At 46.1% G+C, this 18,521-nt stretch overlaps 1 protein-coding gene across 1 annotated transcript in view; it reads left to right on the top strand.

The window, feature by feature from the left end:
• Positions 1 to 18,521, top strand: part of fbn2b (fibrillin 2b) — a 55,364-nt gene that overhangs the window by 7,016 nt on the left and 29,827 nt on the right. The window contains exons 3-9 of the mRNA XM_036521353.1: positions 1,169 to 1,251; positions 1,749 to 1,850; positions 5,776 to 5,871; positions 5,976 to 6,071; positions 12,281 to 12,478; positions 14,493 to 14,618; positions 17,842 to 17,967. Of these exons, the coding sequence (XP_036377246.1) occupies positions 1,169 to 1,251; positions 1,749 to 1,850; positions 5,776 to 5,871; positions 5,976 to 6,071; positions 12,281 to 12,478; positions 14,493 to 14,618; positions 17,842 to 17,967 (827 nt within the window). The remainder of the gene's footprint in view (positions 1 to 1,168; positions 1,252 to 1,748; positions 1,851 to 5,775; positions 5,872 to 5,975; positions 6,072 to 12,280; positions 12,479 to 14,492; positions 14,619 to 17,841; positions 17,968 to 18,521) is intronic.

Genomic DNA, 18,521 nt, shown 5'->3' with positions numbered 1-18,521 from the left:
GAGTTCTCCACTGTGGTTTTGCTGTGTAATAGATAAGGATGTTAAGTTCTTTATTTTTAAACATGACTCTTTTGGTTTTCAGGTGTCCTTATTCCTCCAAAAATATGCTCCTTAGGTTGTTCTCTGTAGTGTTCCTTTTTATTTAATAACTTGTCTGATAAGAGCCTTTGTACTTCTTCCCCTCTTTTTCTTCCAGCTTGTTTTCCCTTCCTCCCACTCATCCCTTTCCCTTTCCCACCAGTAAGTCTCTGTATCTGCCTTACCCTTTTTCAAATTTTCAGTCTCTCCCTTCCCCCCCTCCTTTCTTGCTCTCTCTGGCTCTCTCTTCCTGTTGCTGAAGCTCATACCATCTGGTAATGTGGTTTGAAGTGCACCCAGTCTCAAGTTGATCTAAATATCCAATTTACAGCTGGTCTCTCTCTGGGCCAACCCAGGTGACTGCCACTGGTAAATTTCCAGACCTGAGGAAAAAAAGAGGTCACGGGGATGTTTCAAGCGGGAGAGAACTCTTTCGTTGGAACTACAGGGGAAAAGATTGTGATGGTGCAAGTGCTGTGGGTGGAGTCAATCTCATGTTCCGAGAACACCAGCGTGTTCATGGTGAAGGAATGGATGGTGTTATTGCAGCGCTGAAATCGTGAGAACTCGCTATTAGTGTCAGGAAACCTGGGGACAGTTACGTTATGCACAAAACAGAGCCAGCCCAAGATGAGTCTGCTTCCTGAGAGTAATGCGGGCGACCTGGCAAGGCTTTGAACTGTGCAGCAAGATGACTCTTACATGTGTCAGGGGTCAGGAAAACCTCTTTCCCAATCACGAGTCAGGAGCATGGCTTTTGCAAAAGAGGTTTGGATCATTGCCAAAAGCCATGAAAAGCTTGCAGGGGCCATGGGAGCAGTTTTATAAATGTCTCTTATTTCTATGACATTTACGTATAATTCAAAACAAACCAGAACTTTTTTGGGCAGTGTCCCTTAGAATAAGTATCATCCCAAGAGGCTCTTGATGGATGTTGGGTATTGTAATGATTACAAGCATTAAAAGTTCTCTGGGTGAAACCTTTGGAATGGCCCATGTCTACATATTAATGTGTATTTGCTCACTGAACTGTTTCCTGTAAGCGCAGTGTTTGTAAGTACCCGTATCCCTGTCTGTCTGTGTGTCTCAGGCCCAATGTGTGTGGATCACGTTTCCACTCGTACTGCTGCCCCGGATGGAAGACTCTCCCGGGAGGGAACCAGTGCATTGTCCGTAAGTAGCGCTCTCCCTCTCTGTCCCTAAGCCAGCGCTTCCAACAGAGCCTTGTATGTTCACACTGTCACACACAGACATTGTGAACTTCTTCATGCGTGAGCTCTCACTGCCTCAAGTGTATTTTTTTGTGGGATATGGATTAAGATGAGGGAACCTTCACAAGGTGTGCAAAGCTCCTAACTGTATTCTTAAGTTTTGCCACATCAGTGACAAGCACTGTGTGTTCTAGGTGCACATAACAAAAGTGATCATCTGTAGAGAAGAACTTTGCTTTGTAGATGCAGCCATTCATTATATTAGTTTAATACAGAAAAAAAATCTTAGCCTTCTGCTATTACAAGCAAACTTCAAAGTGCTGCCCGGGAGCGATTCCATCAAACGGCCATTGTTCGCCGTGCTCTGCGCCTCCTTGCGGGGGAGAGATTGTCGCCTCTTCTTTGTTTCTTGTTTTTGTTTTTAATGACTGCCTTCCTTGTTTCTCTCTGCACTGCCAGCGATCTGCAGGAACTCCTGTGGAGAAGGCTTCTGCTCCAGGCCCAACATGTGCACCTGCTCCAACGGGCAGCTCTCCCCCAGCTGTGGGGCCACATCAGGAGGTGAGTTCCAAACCGCCCCACGTCCGCCCCAGCCAGGCAAGGGTTACACCTGTAACACGGTGTCACCAGACCTGATGGCTCAGAGCAATTAAAATCTGTAAAAACAATGTGGAAGTGAGCTTGACATCTTCCAGGTTGTACCGTTTTTCTACTGTGATGCATTAGCTGGGGCTGAGCCGAGGGCTGTGCTCACGGTGATATTACACAGAGCGCTGTGCGATTGGCCCTGCAGCCGACCGCCTTGTCAGTCACGCCTAGCCCCATCAGGCCTGCGTGGGCTGTACTTGGCCCAGCTAGTCTGACCTTGAGATCTAAAACAGGAATTCTCTTCACAGTTTGGATGCCCCAGAGAAGCCCTGGTGCAAGGTTTATGCACAGAGACAGTTGGCGGGCCCGGGAGGAAGCCTTGAGGCTCTCCCGGGTCTCCTCAGAGCTGGGCCTCTCTCTGGCTAACAGGCGGGAAACTCTATGAAGTGATATTCCACTGAGTAGAGCCTACTAGATCCATGACTAACTGATTGTCCATGGTTTCTGCCTCTATCCAAGGTGACCATTCATTTCTGTTTACGTCTACCCCTTTGTGGTGGTTTTCATGGTATTGCTATGGGAAAACAAGAAATCCAGGCCATGGCTTCATTTGACAAATGGACTTGAAATTTTGTAGCTATGTGTCTTGGTTCAACAGAAGATGCCAATTTTATTAAGGAGCATATTATGGCCTTTGAAGGGTTTTATGGGATCAGAGGTCTAGCCAGTTAACTACTGTTGAGGTGAAACCCTACATAAAGACATGTATGTGCTACTACTGTGAAATGGCCGTAACAGACTGGAATTTTACCCATGTTAACATGGGTCAATAGTCTTAATTTTGTCCACTTTTAGCCAGAATAAATTAAATTAGGAGCATGGTTACTTTTTTACATAAGTTAGGGAAGGGCCATGTAGGATATTTCATGTGACCATTTTCTGCAGTAAGTGATCACAAAGAATGCACAATTCAGATGTGTGTATCATCCAAGCTAGTGCTGAAACCAATGGTAGCGAGAAGTTGCAAGATATTGTTTAACGATATGTAACAAATGACACCATAGAACTGTTTTTGGAAACAAATTCAGAGGAACGGTGTAAAAGAAACAATTCATAAAGTCCATCCTAGCAGCATGATGATGATGCCAATTATGTCTCAGCGGCTCTGAGGCAACTGAATTGTTGATAAATTACACTGAGAAGTTGGGTTGATTTCAGCTTTTGAGATCATTTCTAAGAATGCAGTGTTTCACACAGGCCAAAGCACTGCTTAAGAAATTTGCGTAAACACACTTAAAAGAGTTAAGTTCTACTGAGTAGTATAAAGAAGATGACTGTTTAGCTTCAGTGTTGGTGTAACTGCAGGTCTTTCTTGTTAGCCAGACTTTTCCCAGTAGTTACAGTTCTTATGAGAGGGAATTTTATTTGTATGGATTATTTGAAAACATTTCATAATACTAATTCCTTTAAAGGAACATTTGACTTTATGAATAGTTTCCTGGTGCGTGGTGTTAGTTTTTCTGCCTGTATAGAAATTAAATATATTTCAGTATACTGAGAAATACATTGATCAGCCCAGGAATGTATTGGAAATATAATTAAAATATGTTAATACAAATCAGCAATATATTACCAAAATGGCAATAATTTACATAAAATATATTTACAAAAATATATTCTCCAAAATATATTCTCAATATATACATTTTTTGTACGGGGGTGAACCAGAATTCAGAGTGCAACTAAATCCCAGATTCAATCTTGTCACAATATGCTTTGGTCTGGACTTTGGCTTTTAATAAAGTGTACCATGCTTTTGATTCTCACAGATCATGATGTTGTTAAAGTGTCTGAAAACCAACACTTTCTTCGATTATGCATTCAGAGATAAGCACGGGGCACATTAGTCTGGGCCCAACTGTAAATGGGATGCTTGGTTCCAGAGAATTAACTATAGATACTGGAGGAAAGCAATAGTATGTTATTTACATTACAGTGAAATTACCCCACAAATAACAAATGTCTCACTGCCATTTAACTGCCACACTGTTCAAAAAAGCACAGCTTCACACAGGATAAGATCAATCAGCTTTAACTTGTTCTTTAACTGTAATTATGCCCTAATTGCTATGCGTTTTTCGTCCCTCTTTCTTCAAAACAGATGTCAACAAATGACATCCACGTAGGTTCAGCCAGCAGCAGCCAATTGGCCCACATAAAAACCCAAACCTCACAAGGTCCTCTAAGGAATTATGACGCTATTTCAGGACGTTTTGTCGCTAAGGCCAATAAAAACATGGTAACACACATGCCTTAACGATCTTCTCATTCACTTCTTATTGCTCTGATTGCTGTGATGAATTTGTGCTCAGTGACAAAGCAAAGTATGTCGCTAAGTGGCGATGCATTTATTGAATCATAAATTACTGGAAATTTTGGAACTCGGGCTGGGTTTTCTGTCAGTAACTGATAGCCAAGATATTATGGCTTTTCATGAATGTATGTCTGTTTTGTACACAGTCTCTCCTGTTGCATTCTTTCAAAAATCCCATGATAAGGGCAGGCATACTCGGCCCTAATCAATGCATTATGACCCCCTAAATCTGCAGATCCACTCCCTCGCGCAAAGTTTTCATGATTGGCTTGTGGAATTTCCAGCACAGGGTGGGAACCTGGTCCCCCCTCCCATGCTGGGGGCTGTGAACAGGTCATAAGATTGAGATCACTATCTCCCCTGTGCTGGGTCTGCATGTGACAAGCTCTGAAAACCTCTACCCTGGACTCTCTGCAACATAAAACCAAACTGGGAGAGAGGCTACAGTCATGTCTGAATTTCTTCCAATTCACCTCCTTTATACCCAGACATGGGACTCATTTTAGAAAGAAAAGATGTCTTTTTTTTAAACTATGACAAAATGATGTATTTGTAGAAGGTCTACTGTAATTTCCGTTGAAAGAAATTCTGCTGTCCCGGTAGGTTGGTTGTTTTTGTTGTTGGACAAGCTGAAGTCATACAGTAGAGCAATTAATCATATTTCGCTCCCTTGTTGACATCAGAATGGATTTCTGAAACATATAGAGAATTTAGAATTACATGGGTCAAGTCTTTAGAAATCTTTTATTCCAAGTAAAGCAGTGTGCAACTGACAAACCTCTCCTGTAGGACTTCGAGAGAACCACGTTAGTCTGGCTTTGTGGGTAAGTTTTGGTAAGATCCAGGAGCACTGGCTCACCATGAAGAGAATAACTAGAAGAACTGGTGTGAGGTAGTCTCTAAGTGAGGCAGAGCGACAGGGTGTGTCAGTGGGAACACCAGTCACCTCTCTTCAGGACTCTAATTCACTAGCTGCCAATTAAAAAATGAAAAAAAAAAAATCATTAATGAAAGATGGCTAAAAAGAGGAAAGTTTTCCAAGGCTTTGGGCGTCACGTCAAGTCCACCTAGGGTTCTGGCTTCCTAAAATGACTGTCTGCCAGGGATTACTCTGTGAAGTCTGTCTGCAGGAGCCAGAAAAATGCGTCTCTTACGCTGCCATCCTGCTTTTGGCTGACTCTGGCAGATGTGAAGTGCAGAGCAGTCGGGCCCCTGTTTTATATCATACCACCCCCACCCCCTAAGTGCTCAGTTGTCTGAGACCACTGAGACCAGGGCCGCTGCGGAAGGGGTCTTTTGAGAGCACGCCTAGCTGTCCTTTACAGCTGGTCGGACTCTCGGCTCCCGCAGCCTGTTTGCTCTTGTCTGATGTCAGAATCAAGTAGCTCTGGTCGGAGAATCTCCTGCCGGAGGTCATCTCCAGGACAGTGTGGTAACCGATTAGCTCCTCCTGTGTGAAGCCTGAGTTTGATGTTCTTCCTGGTGTCACTGACCAGCGCCTCCCTACTGTTCCCCCGCACACAGTGCAGACCTGTAACGTCCGGTGTATGAACGGAGGAAGCTGCAGCGAGGATTCCTGCGCCTGTCAGAAGGGCTACACGGGCACCCACTGTGGCCAGCGTGAGTACGCCTCTCCCCCACGCCACGGGATAGCCGTGCGGCGACAGGGCGCTTGGCTAAGTGAAAGGCAGTGACGGTAACGCCCAGCTCTGCTCTCTCCACAGCTGTGTGTGAGAACGGATGTCAGAACGGGGGGCGCTGCATCGGGCCCAACAGATGTGCCTGCGTCTACGGCTTCACTGGTCCGCAGTGCGAAAGAGGTAAGCTCCTCCCACTCGCTTCCTGCTCACTTTCCTCATGTGGGTGGGTAATCTCCTTAAGACCTTGGCAGAGGGGGGTGGGCTGCTTTAGTCATGGGACTTTTTAGACTGTGGTTCTCTCTGCATGTCCACCATCACTCCTGTGTCACTGATTTAGAAAATAGTGCACAACATCGAGAATTGAGAAATGGCGTATCAGCTACAGTCTAGTGCAGTGGAGGGTCACAAACATGTAGGTTTTAGAATTACATTTCAGAGAGTACACCAGTTATGCGATTTGAGTTGACTTCCTGTCCAAATAATGGCATCAATGATATAATGAAGGGCTGAAAAAAGAAGCAGACGCTGTGTTCCCATGGGACTGACCCTTGCTGTGCCAGCTATGGCGGTACTGTTGTGGTAGCGTTTTCTTCAAAAATCAAATTCTCAGATTGTCTCTCTTATCTTCAGCAGTGGGTTGACTTTCAGTGCGATAGAGAGGTACAGGGAGGGGGGACTAGAGGGGACTGGGAAGTGAGGTGGAGAAGAGTGTTCAGGAGGCCCAGAGCTGCCTTGGAAAATACTTAAGAGGCCTGGCATGAGAGCGAGAGAAAGGCCATCATCTGAGGCCCCGACCCCTTTCCCTCACCTAAACCCAGCCCCCTCCCCAGCCCCTCTGCCCCCCACGTGCCTCCAGGCTTGTTTTCTTGAAAAACACGACTCTGGGGGACAGACTTGCAGACATCTGGCAATAAATAAAGCTCCCTTGGAATGACAGAAGAGCATTTCTTTGTGGAGCCGTGGATGTTTCCTGATGAGGAGTGGAGCAGGGGATTGGGGGTGGGGGTGGGGGTGGGGTGGGGTGGGGTGGGGGGGGGGTGGTAAAAATGGACTCCCCAGCTGTGTACACACAGCCAGGCCCAGGCTAGCACAAACAGGCATGTCTCCATGCTGAGCCACCAAACCCACCACCCACCTCCAGTCCACACTGTCACTGGTGCCAAGCAGCCTGGCCCCATTACTGGTTCACAAGACATTCTTCTTCAAGAGGGCTCCTTTAAGAATATTATTCATCACTTTAATCTGCCAGGGGAGAGCAATAAAACTGTCTCCCCACACTTTCTCTAACCATCTTTATACACATATTTCTCTAAAGAAAGGCGATTTTGCTTAATCCTCAAGTAAACCAATCTCAAGCAGTGCCATTCAGTATAATTGAAAAACCACATGTTACGATAACTTTGATTCTCAAAGCTTCAAGTGGGATAAACTAATAATACTAGCTTTGCCCTGAGGAGCACAGTGCGGTACTTTAATGCATGTTGCCCATGAGTCAACCTGCCCAGTAGGTGTCTGGACTTTTCCCCATCCCAACATATGAGTCAGAGCGTGAGCAGCCTGGCAGGTTGAGGAGATGCTCCTCAGCCCAGGAGAATAAGAGGCTGTGGGGCAGAGTATGGACAGGGAGCTGGGTGTGAATTACAGTGCAGACTGCAAGCGGCTCTGTAATCAGAGCCACTACCCACAAGCCCACAGCCACGGGCCCTCTCATTACTGAGGGGCAATAAGACACGGCCGCGGGAGCCACTCTGTGTGCCCGGCGTCTCAGGCCATTTCCCAGGCTCCGTTCCTGTGCGATCTTGCCCGGCAGAATGTAGTTTTTCTGGGTCAGTGGGAGCAAACAGGCGCAGGAGTGTTTCGTGGGTGACGTCATCACTGAGGTGATGGAAAGGGGGTTTGTTTGGAAATGTGCCTGTGGACGAATTTTCTATTTCTGTCCCTCCCCGGCGTGGATGTTGGAAAACAGTCCCCTGGTGGATGGGTGGGCGTGAAGGAGAGAACTGCGGCTCTAAGTCTGCAGCCCCAGTGCAGTCCTAGGAGTGGGACATCCTGTCTGCAACTGAAGCGTTTATACAGTAATGAGCTCAGTGCTTCACCATGAGTATTTCTTTGTTATTTTAGTAATGATTTCACCATGGTGCATTTAATATAGAATTGGAAAATGTCTATAATCCACTTAGCCATTAAAACATCTTTTGACTTTTAAATGAAAGAGAAAAAAAACTGTTCAAGTGGTGGTGAAAATGCGCCATGAAATTTTTCGTAACATTCTCAGTGTTCTATAGTTATTTGCATGTGAGCTTCTGGGACTTGTTTGTACTGATATGTCTCACAGTCTAAAATAAGGACAGTGTGCTTTGGTATTCAGTTACCTGAGAAAATCTGACTGGTTTCCTGGTGTTTATCTCTGCTGTCTCCAACCTCACTGTTTATCTTGGTTATTGAGAAAACAGACCTCCTGTGCTTAAATAAACTACTGAAAACCTTTAATGTGTGCAGTGGAATAGGTGGGAAGGGAATCACTGTTTCAGTTAAGTTGCAGTATCTCTTAGGAGAAAAGCTGACACCTTCCACACAAACACACACACACACACACACAGAAAGAAAGAAAGAAAGAAAGAAAGAAAAAAGGAAAGAAAGAAAGAGCTCCTTTGAATGGTTTAAGGCTCACCTTAGTGTCAGTTGCCATGTTTAATTCACTTTCTTTGCAGTTGTGTGTGTTCCACATTATTCTGTTATGTGGTCTCTGCTGGAGACTGTTATCTATTAACTTAGGCACAGAACTCACTGGTGCCAAAAGTGATTACGTATCGCTGTAGATATTATCTGACAGTTGAAGCTTACTTCACTAACATCTGAAAGAGGTCTTTAATCACGGTCTGCACAGTGGTATGCTAGCAGACCGAGTAAGCATTCTAGGGGGAACCAGTGTACCATCACAGGTAAAAGTGTGCAGCATGAATCAATTCAATTTCCTGCCCTCAGGCTGGAGTAACAGTATTGAAAGAAGTTGTGTGGAAGTAATATTAATTTAAGGCATGCCAGGAACTTAAAAAGAAGCAGTTCTCCAGAAAAAAATGAGGAACACACACACAGGAATGCATGCTTTCAAGAAAGAAGTGGAAAAAGTGTAATCACTTAAACTACTCTCCTCTTGGCAGGTAGAGAGAGGGAGAGAGGCAAGGGGGGAGACACTGACCGTCCCATTTAGGTGTCCCGTAAATCACCCCGCTTTAAGAGGCGTAGGCTGCTCAGTCCCGGAAACATTAAAACACTGACAGGAAAGCCTGCATGTGTAATATTTCCTTTTTTATTTCAAGAGAGCTTTGACCTCTCTCAGGCGAGCATGAATTGCTCCTTTCCCATGTAATGAAGACACCTTTCAGTGAATTCACTTAATATGGTGTTTATGGTAAATGGGTGCATCCCATTTCTTCTCCAGCGGTGATAGATGAACAGGTTTTGGCATCTCCCCTCCCCCTCCCCTCAGCAGCAACTGCAGCTGCAGTGTGCCGTGTCCTCTGAGGCTCGGTGCTCCAGACTGGATTAACTTTCCTTCTTCAGCCCTTTGAATTTTTACACTTCGTCAAAAGCCTTTCATACCATGTGACAAAAGAAAATGTTTGGCCCGCTTAATATTCATATATCGCATAGCTGAACTGAATGTCAAATTTATCATAGGGTTACTGCGCTGGAAATAGTTAGATCCTTGGCACAGCGTGTCTGTCTGCTATAGATATTTTTTAAAACTGTGGTGTTCTGACAGATTCCTGCATGTACTTTGTGGATATCTGGTCGACTGTACCAAACTTTCTCTGTTTTAGTAAATGTTGGTGAGAGATGGCTTGCCATATGATTCATATAAAGTATTGTTTCAAAGCAGGAAGCGTGGGGGTTTGAAATGGGAGACAGTGGTGGTTTAGTGGGAAGGAACAGAAAGAGAGAGAACCCTGAAGTGACAGAATGGGGGAGAGAGAGAAAAAGCAGAATGGAAAAGGGGGGGCGGGGACGGGGGCTATGGTGAATGTACTTGTGAAAGGTTTTGATCTATCATGCAATTTCAACTGTAATCACATTAAATTGCTTCAGAATGTCCACATTCTCAAGACCCACCCCCAACCCCCAATCCTCAACCCCCACCCCACCCCCCACTGCCAACCTGTGGGCCAGGAATATGCATGTTCTCAGACAGTGGAGCTTGCATCCCTGTTGGCTGCGTTTGCTCCATACCATGGCAGCCGGCCTTCACCCCCTGAGATTTTGGGTTCTGGCTGCGTGGTTGTTATTCAGTCCATTAAAAGTGTGCTCCATTTGCACCAGTCTTTTGTTTGGCCGGTGCTTTGCGGCAGTATGTTTTTCTACGGGCGTGTGCACACATAGACTGGGCTTGCTGAACTTGGCCCACTCTCTGAGTAATCTACAGCTTCAGGCTGCCTTGGCCTTCAGAACCTTCAGGCCCTAGAGTTTCACAAATTTCTGTCTGAGGATCAAAGAAATGGCAAGTTGTCTGGATAAAACCGCAAGCCCTTCCTCCTTCTAATGCTCACCTTTCTGAAAACGTCTTCTTTCACACACCTGGGTGGTCTGGTCTCTCTCCTTATATGCGTTACCCCCCCACCCCCTTGCCTTACATTAACTAGCGTTAAAATGTGTTATTGAGGATAATGGTCCCATTTCTTTATGGTACCGTATTGGATTTATATTGACATGTCTATTGGGAAAAAAACTGAACAAAGCACAATGACAAAGAATCTGGAAAAGGTTGAGTCCAAGATAGGTTGAAGGGTTTGTGACAGGTCCAGTGTCTCTAATTGTAATTTTCAGTGTTATATCAGCTGTCTGGAGTCCACAGGCTTGCGGCTGTTGGACACATGGTTCAGACTCATGGAAATGGCTATCTTGTCTTGTTCTGTTAGATCAGTTAAATCAGTGAGGAAATTCCAAAAATGGCTGAGCACTAATTCCAAGATATATATTAGAGATACTGCTTTGTCTGTCAGACTGAAAGGCTTTTGCGTGAGGTTTGGGTTACACATTTTCTATATGTATGCAGTGATTAGAGTGTCTGTATGACTATGGAGACAGAGGGGTCAGAGGGAGTTGATTCAGAGTTAGGGACACAGATGGCCATATCTAGGTGATAGGCTGTTCCTTTGCGTCCCAGACCAAGCACAGATAATCCATCCCAGATGTGAATCACAATCTTTCAGCGGGTCACCGAATCTTGCAGGGGACTCACATTCCTGCACTCAAATTGTCCGGGAAAGATTGTCAGGTCATGGGTGCAAGCGAGAGTGGAGAGAAGACAGCGGGAGGGCACTGCAGAGCTCTTCTTATGCACAAAGTCTGACCTACTTAAAATACATCACTTTCTTCTTTAGCATTGAATGCCATTTACATCATTTGGCAATAGAAACAATAATGGCACAGGTAATATAACGGAAGTAACATATCTGTTTGTCTCTTAATTTGAGCTAAGGAAATTATATGGCCAGCCATGGTGAAGTCATTGCCTGATATGCCAGGCACATTGCATGTAATTCCTTTAATTCGTACATTTGCCACTAATAAAGCATATGCCACATTTGGCGCCGCTGTTGAACTTAATAAGGCTTCAACCATATGAGGAGTCATCATTAGGCAATTCAGTTTTATTATGTGCGACTGAATGGACATCATATTGCTCGCATTATTTCAGCTTGAGGTCATTGTGTTTGATTTGTGAAGTGCAGTTAATGAGATTAAATGGTCTTTACCGGCAAGTGACACAGCACGGTGGTCGTCTAAGTAGAGATTTCCGTAAGCTGGGTGTTTCCGCAGTTCGTTTCGGTGCACAGCTTCTGTGTCGAAACGATCATGATACTTCCACAGTGGCTGATGTGTTCTTCCTAGGCCTTTAATCTCCTACCATGAGAAACCTGTAGTTGACAGTTTACCAGCAGCGCCAATCCTACTGTTCGTCCTTTTTGGAACAGTGTTTTCAACGTAGCATCTTCTCCCATTGCAGCATGTGTAGCAACTAAAAGTCTTCCAGTGGGTTTAAACATGTAGATAAGATTAAACAGTGAATCTGTTACAGCATTTCTGCTTTCCAAGCCCTGAGTATCTCCCTAATCGTTTGGGGTCGTATCAATTCCACAGCTGTATACAGAAAACCACAAGAGGAATGAAAACTACGTTCAGTCAACCTGTTGCGTGCACGCCTCTCCCACTCCCCCCCCTCCCTACCCCTTCCTCCCCCCCCTACCCCCTCCTCCTCCTCCTCCTTCTCCTCCTTCTCCTCCTGTGAATCTCATGACTGGCTCACAGCATAGGGCAGATCCCTGTTGACAGCCGCTGTTGACTCCCGCTCTTCCTCAGCGTCTTTCTCATTCTTCCCTCTCCGACAGACTACCGGACCGGGCCCTGCTTCTCGCAGGTCAACAACCAGATGTGCCAGGGTCAGCTGAGCGGCATCGTGTGCACCAAGACACTGTGCTGCGCCACCATCGGCCGCGCCTGGGGCCACCCGTGCGAGATTTGCCCCGCCCAGCCGCACCCCTGCCGCCGCGGCTTCATCCCCAACATCCGCACGGGAGCCTGCCAGGGTGAGGGAGGATCCCGCGTGCGCCGCACATGCCACGCTGGGGGGAGATCAAAGCCGAGCACAATCAGCTGAGACGCCCCATCACCAACAACAGTCCAAACACAGTCTAGCGCCTGTGTAAATACGAGCCTTTTTTCATCATTGCGTGGCTCATGAATTGTTTGCACAAAAACCCACAATTGTTGAATAATACGTATTGATTAACTGAGGCCCAGATGCAACTGGATGGACCGTGCCCTGGGCAACCACATCTTGGATAAACCAGCTCTCTCATCCCCCAGCAATGTTGAAATGGCTGTGTCTGCTTTGTTTTCCGTTGGAAAGAGTTTTACTGTTAGCTCTGCTCTGATGACCCAGATCTGGCCTACCAGGTCAAGCAAGCTGACATGCTTTACCAGCTTGCCATTGTGCTTGTTCACATATCTGTCCATCAAGGTGTCGCAGGGGTCTGCAGGGGCATGTCAAGCACAATAGACCTGAAGCCTTAGGCAGTGTTTTATGGCCCTCTGTTCTCTAGGCTTTTTGATGGCTATCAGTGAACTGTCAGCTGTAACAAAGGTTTAGCTAACTCTGGATAATGTGAGTGATTAGCTGAAATTAAACAATTGAGAAGAAGGGTGGTGATGATATTCAGAACGTGCTGGTGCCCTGAAGGCCTGGATTCCCCTGGCCTGGCTTCAGAGGCACTGTTTTCACATCAACAGAGTGAGAATGTTAACATGCCATCAGCCCCAGGGGCTGGTTCACTGCAGCGCAGCTCTACACCTCCAAAGCCCAGTGAGGGTCTCATAACCATAGCCATTTTCAGCCTAAAAAGAGTGCTGGCTATTTTTCACATGCATTACTTCTTAACATTCAGAAATGCTGCTGACTCCTGGTAGCATTCAGACTTGCCCTTTGAAAAGGGTGAATTTTTACCTGACAGGGGTACGAGTTCACACTTAGAAGCTATGACACCTTTAGAAAATTAGGCAGGCAGTAAAGGCAGACGAATGCTAAAGCAATGAGTGTTTCCTGGAAAGCTGACACAAGTACATATTTGTAGCCTTTGTTAAAAAGAACAAAGAATTAGACTGTTGGTGTAAATTGGGCTGATTGGTAACAGGCGTTTGGAAGCGGGTCTTGGCTAGGCCTCGATGAGGTGTGCCAGCCTCCGCTGTCAGGCTGGGACAGTAGGGGAAGGTCAGGTACACACAGCGTGTAGCTGGGTTCACAGTGCAGTGTTTGCGTGGTATCCAGACACTTAGCAGTTTTGGACCGATGCTTTTCAGACGGACCAAAAATAAGAAACCCAGCAGATGGCCAATCGCATTGTTTTATGTGTTCAGAAACACTGAGGGCTCGCCTCTGCTTGTTCGGCTAAAGTTTGAGAAATGTTGAGCAGGGGCCAGAGTGTCCAGACTCTGAGCTAATGAAGTGATAATGTGTGAAGAGAGAGGACGATGAGGTGATAAATGTCCTCCCTTCTCATAAAAATACTAAATAAGGCGCTGTCGTCTTCTGGAGCCTCCTGTCTCCAGGCGGAGCCACACCTAAAAAACCATCACCCTGTCACAGCTGCTGTGACTTATTGCATTAAGTTAAATATAATGTGCTGTATACGTGAACTCGGTTACTTCTCACACAGGCTGGAAAGATGCTTTGCTTCTGCTCTCATCTATATAGGACACAGAACACAGAACACAGACACAGAAATGACACATTTTAACACAAAAGTTTGAAAGTACTGTAATATGACACAAACTACTAAGTAATGTCCCCACCTGGACAAAATCTTATTTAAAAAAAGGAGTAATGTGTTGTAGTTTGTTTGATGAGCTTTCAGGGGAGGACTGTACTTTTTACCCCGCCAGTTCTGTCTGCCTTCTAGAAGAATGGCATTTTAGCTGTTTTTTATTTGTGACAAAACAAATCCACAGTGCATCAGCCTATCCTAGCATATGTACTGATGTTAAGCACTGGGGCATGCCGTATGGAATGAATAACGACTTCTCTCTGTCTCCCTGTCGGGTTAGATGTGGACGAGTGCCAGGCCATCCCTGGGCTATGCACAGGAGGGAACTGCATCAACACTGTGGGCTCTTATGAGTGCAAGTGTCCTGCCGGGCACCGCCAAAGTGACGTCAACCAGAAGTGTGAGGGTGAGTGACCGTGGGGCCGGCGGAGTGGAACAGCATGAAAGGGGTGTCGTGTAGCACTGGTAACCCACAGCCAGCAATAATCAGCTGTGGCTACAATATTGTCACTTATGGAATTTCTAAAGATCTTATAATTTATCGATTCTGGGGAACAGGAAGGATGGCGTAAGTTTTGACCAAAATAAACCGGGATGTGATTATGTGTGCGGATTGCTGTACGCTGAGCATGGCTATTGCTGACTTTTGCGGGATACACACTCCGGTTTATTCCCAGCTTCATTGCGTGTCCATTCAGTTTGAAAGTGTATCAGAATGCACTTAAGGCTCTTATTCCGGAGCCAAGGATTATTGGCTTCAGTGTAGCCAGTGCATGTGATTTGTTACCGGCACTGGAAGTCTGGTAATCACAGAGAATGGGCCACAGTTCAGATTACAGCCTACTTCATGGTGAGGGTCACATTACTGTGTGTTGATTGGGTGGAATTTAAACAATGCAAAGCGAAAACAAACAGGCACATTGCAAGGCAGGGTCATGAGGTTTTGATATGGGCCTCTTCTCCTGGGGTGCTGCGATGTAGCTCTGAGAACTGCAGAAGCCAGAGGAAATGGAGGCCAGTTTTGGGTGTGTGCTTGTGTGTATGTGTGTGTATCTGTGTGTGTGTGTGTGTGTGTGTGTGTGTGTGTGTGTGTGTGTGTGTGTGTGTGTGTGTGTATGTATGTGTATATGTGTGTGTGTGTGTATCTGTGTGTATAATTGCATCACGTTGTTCAATTATAAAATGGAGGGATCTGTGTTCTCTCACTATCCTGCTGGCACTGACCTGCATGTTCCCTGGAGAGAGAGGTGAAATGGAGTGTCACATTCTTTCCTGTACCGGGGAGATCAGCACCATAAAGCAGTCCCTCGGCTCCGATAGTTTCAGTATTGTGTCATCACAGCTGTACGACTTATGGGTCTCTGCGTGATTCAGGTTAGGAGTGCCGGAGTGAGGTGCCCGGAAGACATGTCTTTGGTGCTCCTCTGTTAATCACAGACTCTGACACAGGCATGTGTAATTACCTGCCATGAGCTCTGGGTAACTGTGTCAGCTAGAGAGGAACCGGCTGTCATCACTGCCAGATCCGACGCACATTCCATTCATGATTGTGCTCTGTCCAAAACAGGTCCCCGAGTGCCCTTTCCTGAATCCCTGAATTTACTGTGGGAGCGAAGCTATCCACTTAGCTACCCCAGGCAGAGCAGTGGATTATGACAAACAAATGCTTTTTTTCTCAGCATAAGCAGCACAGGAGCCTTTTAGTTTGCCTAAGGTCACTGTCTGGCAAGAGACCCATTCCTGATGCATCCTTTAATCAGGTCGTCAGGCAGTGCCTAACTCCTCAACAATCTGCTACAATGGTAAAAGGCTGAATTGTGTTCTAACCATACGGTGACTGAAGGCCCATTGGTTGGCCTGTTTAGAAAGGTGCTCTGTGTGCTTTGAAGTGGGGGTGGGAGAGGAGCGTTGGGGAGGGGGAGACTAATTACAGGACAATGGAAGACTGTGGCAAATTAGCCCTTGGGAAAAAGGTTACATTGCTTTGCAGAGGGGGAGGGTGGGGGTTTTCTTACAGAAAGTGGGGCTGTCAGTATTTTGTTTTTTGTAATACGCCGTCTAGGGCTTGAACATAACATACCAATTTATATCATCCGGAGACCTATAAAGCTCAAATTCCTCAAATAGTACAACACGTTCTGCTCGGAACATTTGGAGTCCACGTCATCGAGAACTCCCTGTGTCCTTAAAGCGATCTCTGTAAACAATTACTCTCCCGGCGCAACAGCATCGCTGAGCATCGGAAGTGGCCCGCCCATCAGCGCTGACTGTGATTGTCAGCCTTGTCTTTATTTCTCCCCTCTTCTCCTTCCTTTCTTCTTTTCATAAATGCAGTTTTGAGACAGAGGGGCCAGCTGTTGAGCAAAGCAGGACAGAGAAATTTACTGCTGGGGGGCAAAGAGCAGGAATGATTAGGCCTTTATGTACGAGCACCCCTCTGTTCCTCTCTCTCTCTCTCTCTCTCTCTCTCTCTCTCACACACACACACACACACACATACACACACACACACACACACACACACACACACACACACATACAGACTTCTATGCCTGCACAGCAGTCATTTATCCAGGTGGCAGACATTTCCTTTTCAATACAGCGCAGTGTCCCCACTGTGTAAAGTCTGGTCCTATTCATTAGGAATGCTGACGCAGGGTTTATTTTGCTGTACTTTAATGACTTCAGAAGCACCCTTTTACCACTCCAGTTGGACAATAGTCAGCAGGGGAATTCGGTGCCTCTTTACACCCCACTGCGAGCCAAAACCAAGCACGCCATCCACGCCGCACACCACTGCCAGCAGCCTTTCACACACCATGATATACACTTCCCCTCTGCGCGCCATGCTATAATTTCACCAACTCAAACTATATATGTACGCTTGCTTTTATTATGTATGTATTTCCAGTTCAACGTGATATAGCTGTGGGAAGGCTTTCACGCAGCACACTGTAATGAAGTACTGGCAGGTTTCAGCTTTTTACTGCTCAGGCACACGTCTCATTTCGGGCATCTGCTGCTGAGCTGTGCTGAGGTTTACTCTGATGAACACCTACAGCGCTGTGAACAAGCGAAACACTGCCTGAACCTCTTAAAACGAAGAGTGCTAGACTTCATATAATCCATACTTCTGCATTTATAGTAGGTATGCATAAAACGCATTCAGGGACTTTTTGGCTGAACCAAAAAAAAAAACCCCTCAGAAAGAGCTAAGTAATGTACTTTACCTCGTGACCCTACTTTCTCACTATGGAATATGGATTTGATAAGGGAGATTTAATATGGTGCCCCAATAGGGTAGATAGGTGTGCAGTAAAACAGGCCTGTGAGTGTTGCTGTTTCTCCTCACTGCTTTGGGGTCACTTACTGTTCATCAAAGACAGTGTGTGGTGAATGTACGAAAGACACAGTTATGCCTGCATCATGCTCCTTTCCTGTTCTAATGACAGACTTGAACAATGCTGATTTGCTGCGAAAATGACATTACCTCAGAACTATGCCTCCAATTCTAGATGATTATAATAGAAATTACTGAGCTGATTGTACTTCATTTGCTGCAATGATTCAGTCTTCCTGCTAACCATCCCCAGACAGGACTCTTACTGTCCCCTGTGTGTGTGTTTCAGACATCGATGAGTGCAGCACTATTTCTGGCGTGTGCGACGGCGGCGAATGCACCAACACCGTGGGCAGCTATGTTTGCACCTGCCCCCGCGGCTACATCACCAGCGCAGACGGCTCCAGATGTGTAGGTAGGTGCCCACCCCCTCTGCTCCGGCTGTACCTGGACATGTCTTAGATGCAGATTCACTCCCGCTGAACGCTGGTGATCCTCAGATGACTCACTGAGTCTCAGTGCGGTCTTGCGGTCACCTTGTACGCTCCCAGAAGCGTGGCCCTGTCAGCGCATTTCTGGCGTGCACCGAGTCTCCGCTCCAGCGATGACATCACAGCCGAAATTTTAATAGGTGTTAATGTATGTTTGCGATTTTTCCCCGAGAGGGGTTTGAGGGTGGACTCGCAGGAAAATAGAGACTCATTCCAAATATGGTCCAAATGAAAACCCAAAGCCCTTCATTCAAGGCCCTTGCGATGAAACATGGAGAGCTGATTACTTTAATTGAAAAAGCATGCCACAGTCTGTCGGTCAGAGAACACTGTACTCAAAACACTCTCAGGTATTTTTTCCACCCTTTGGTGCGCTATCCAATTTCTGTCATCCGTTCAAAGTCTTTGGAGTGCGTATTTGTTTTGGTTTTTGTTGTTGGGGATGAAGATGGCACTGAGCAGCGAACACAGTTGCCAT

Source organism: Megalops cyprinoides, chromosome 2 (genome assembly GCF_013368585.1).
Source record: "Megalops cyprinoides isolate fMegCyp1 chromosome 2, fMegCyp1.pri, whole genome shotgun sequence".
Classification (NCBI taxonomy): Eukaryota; Metazoa; Chordata; class Actinopteri; order Elopiformes; family Megalopidae; genus Megalops; species Megalops cyprinoides.
The sequence above is the reverse complement of the archived record's forward strand: the minus strand, read 5'-3'. Positions and strand labels throughout refer to the sequence as shown.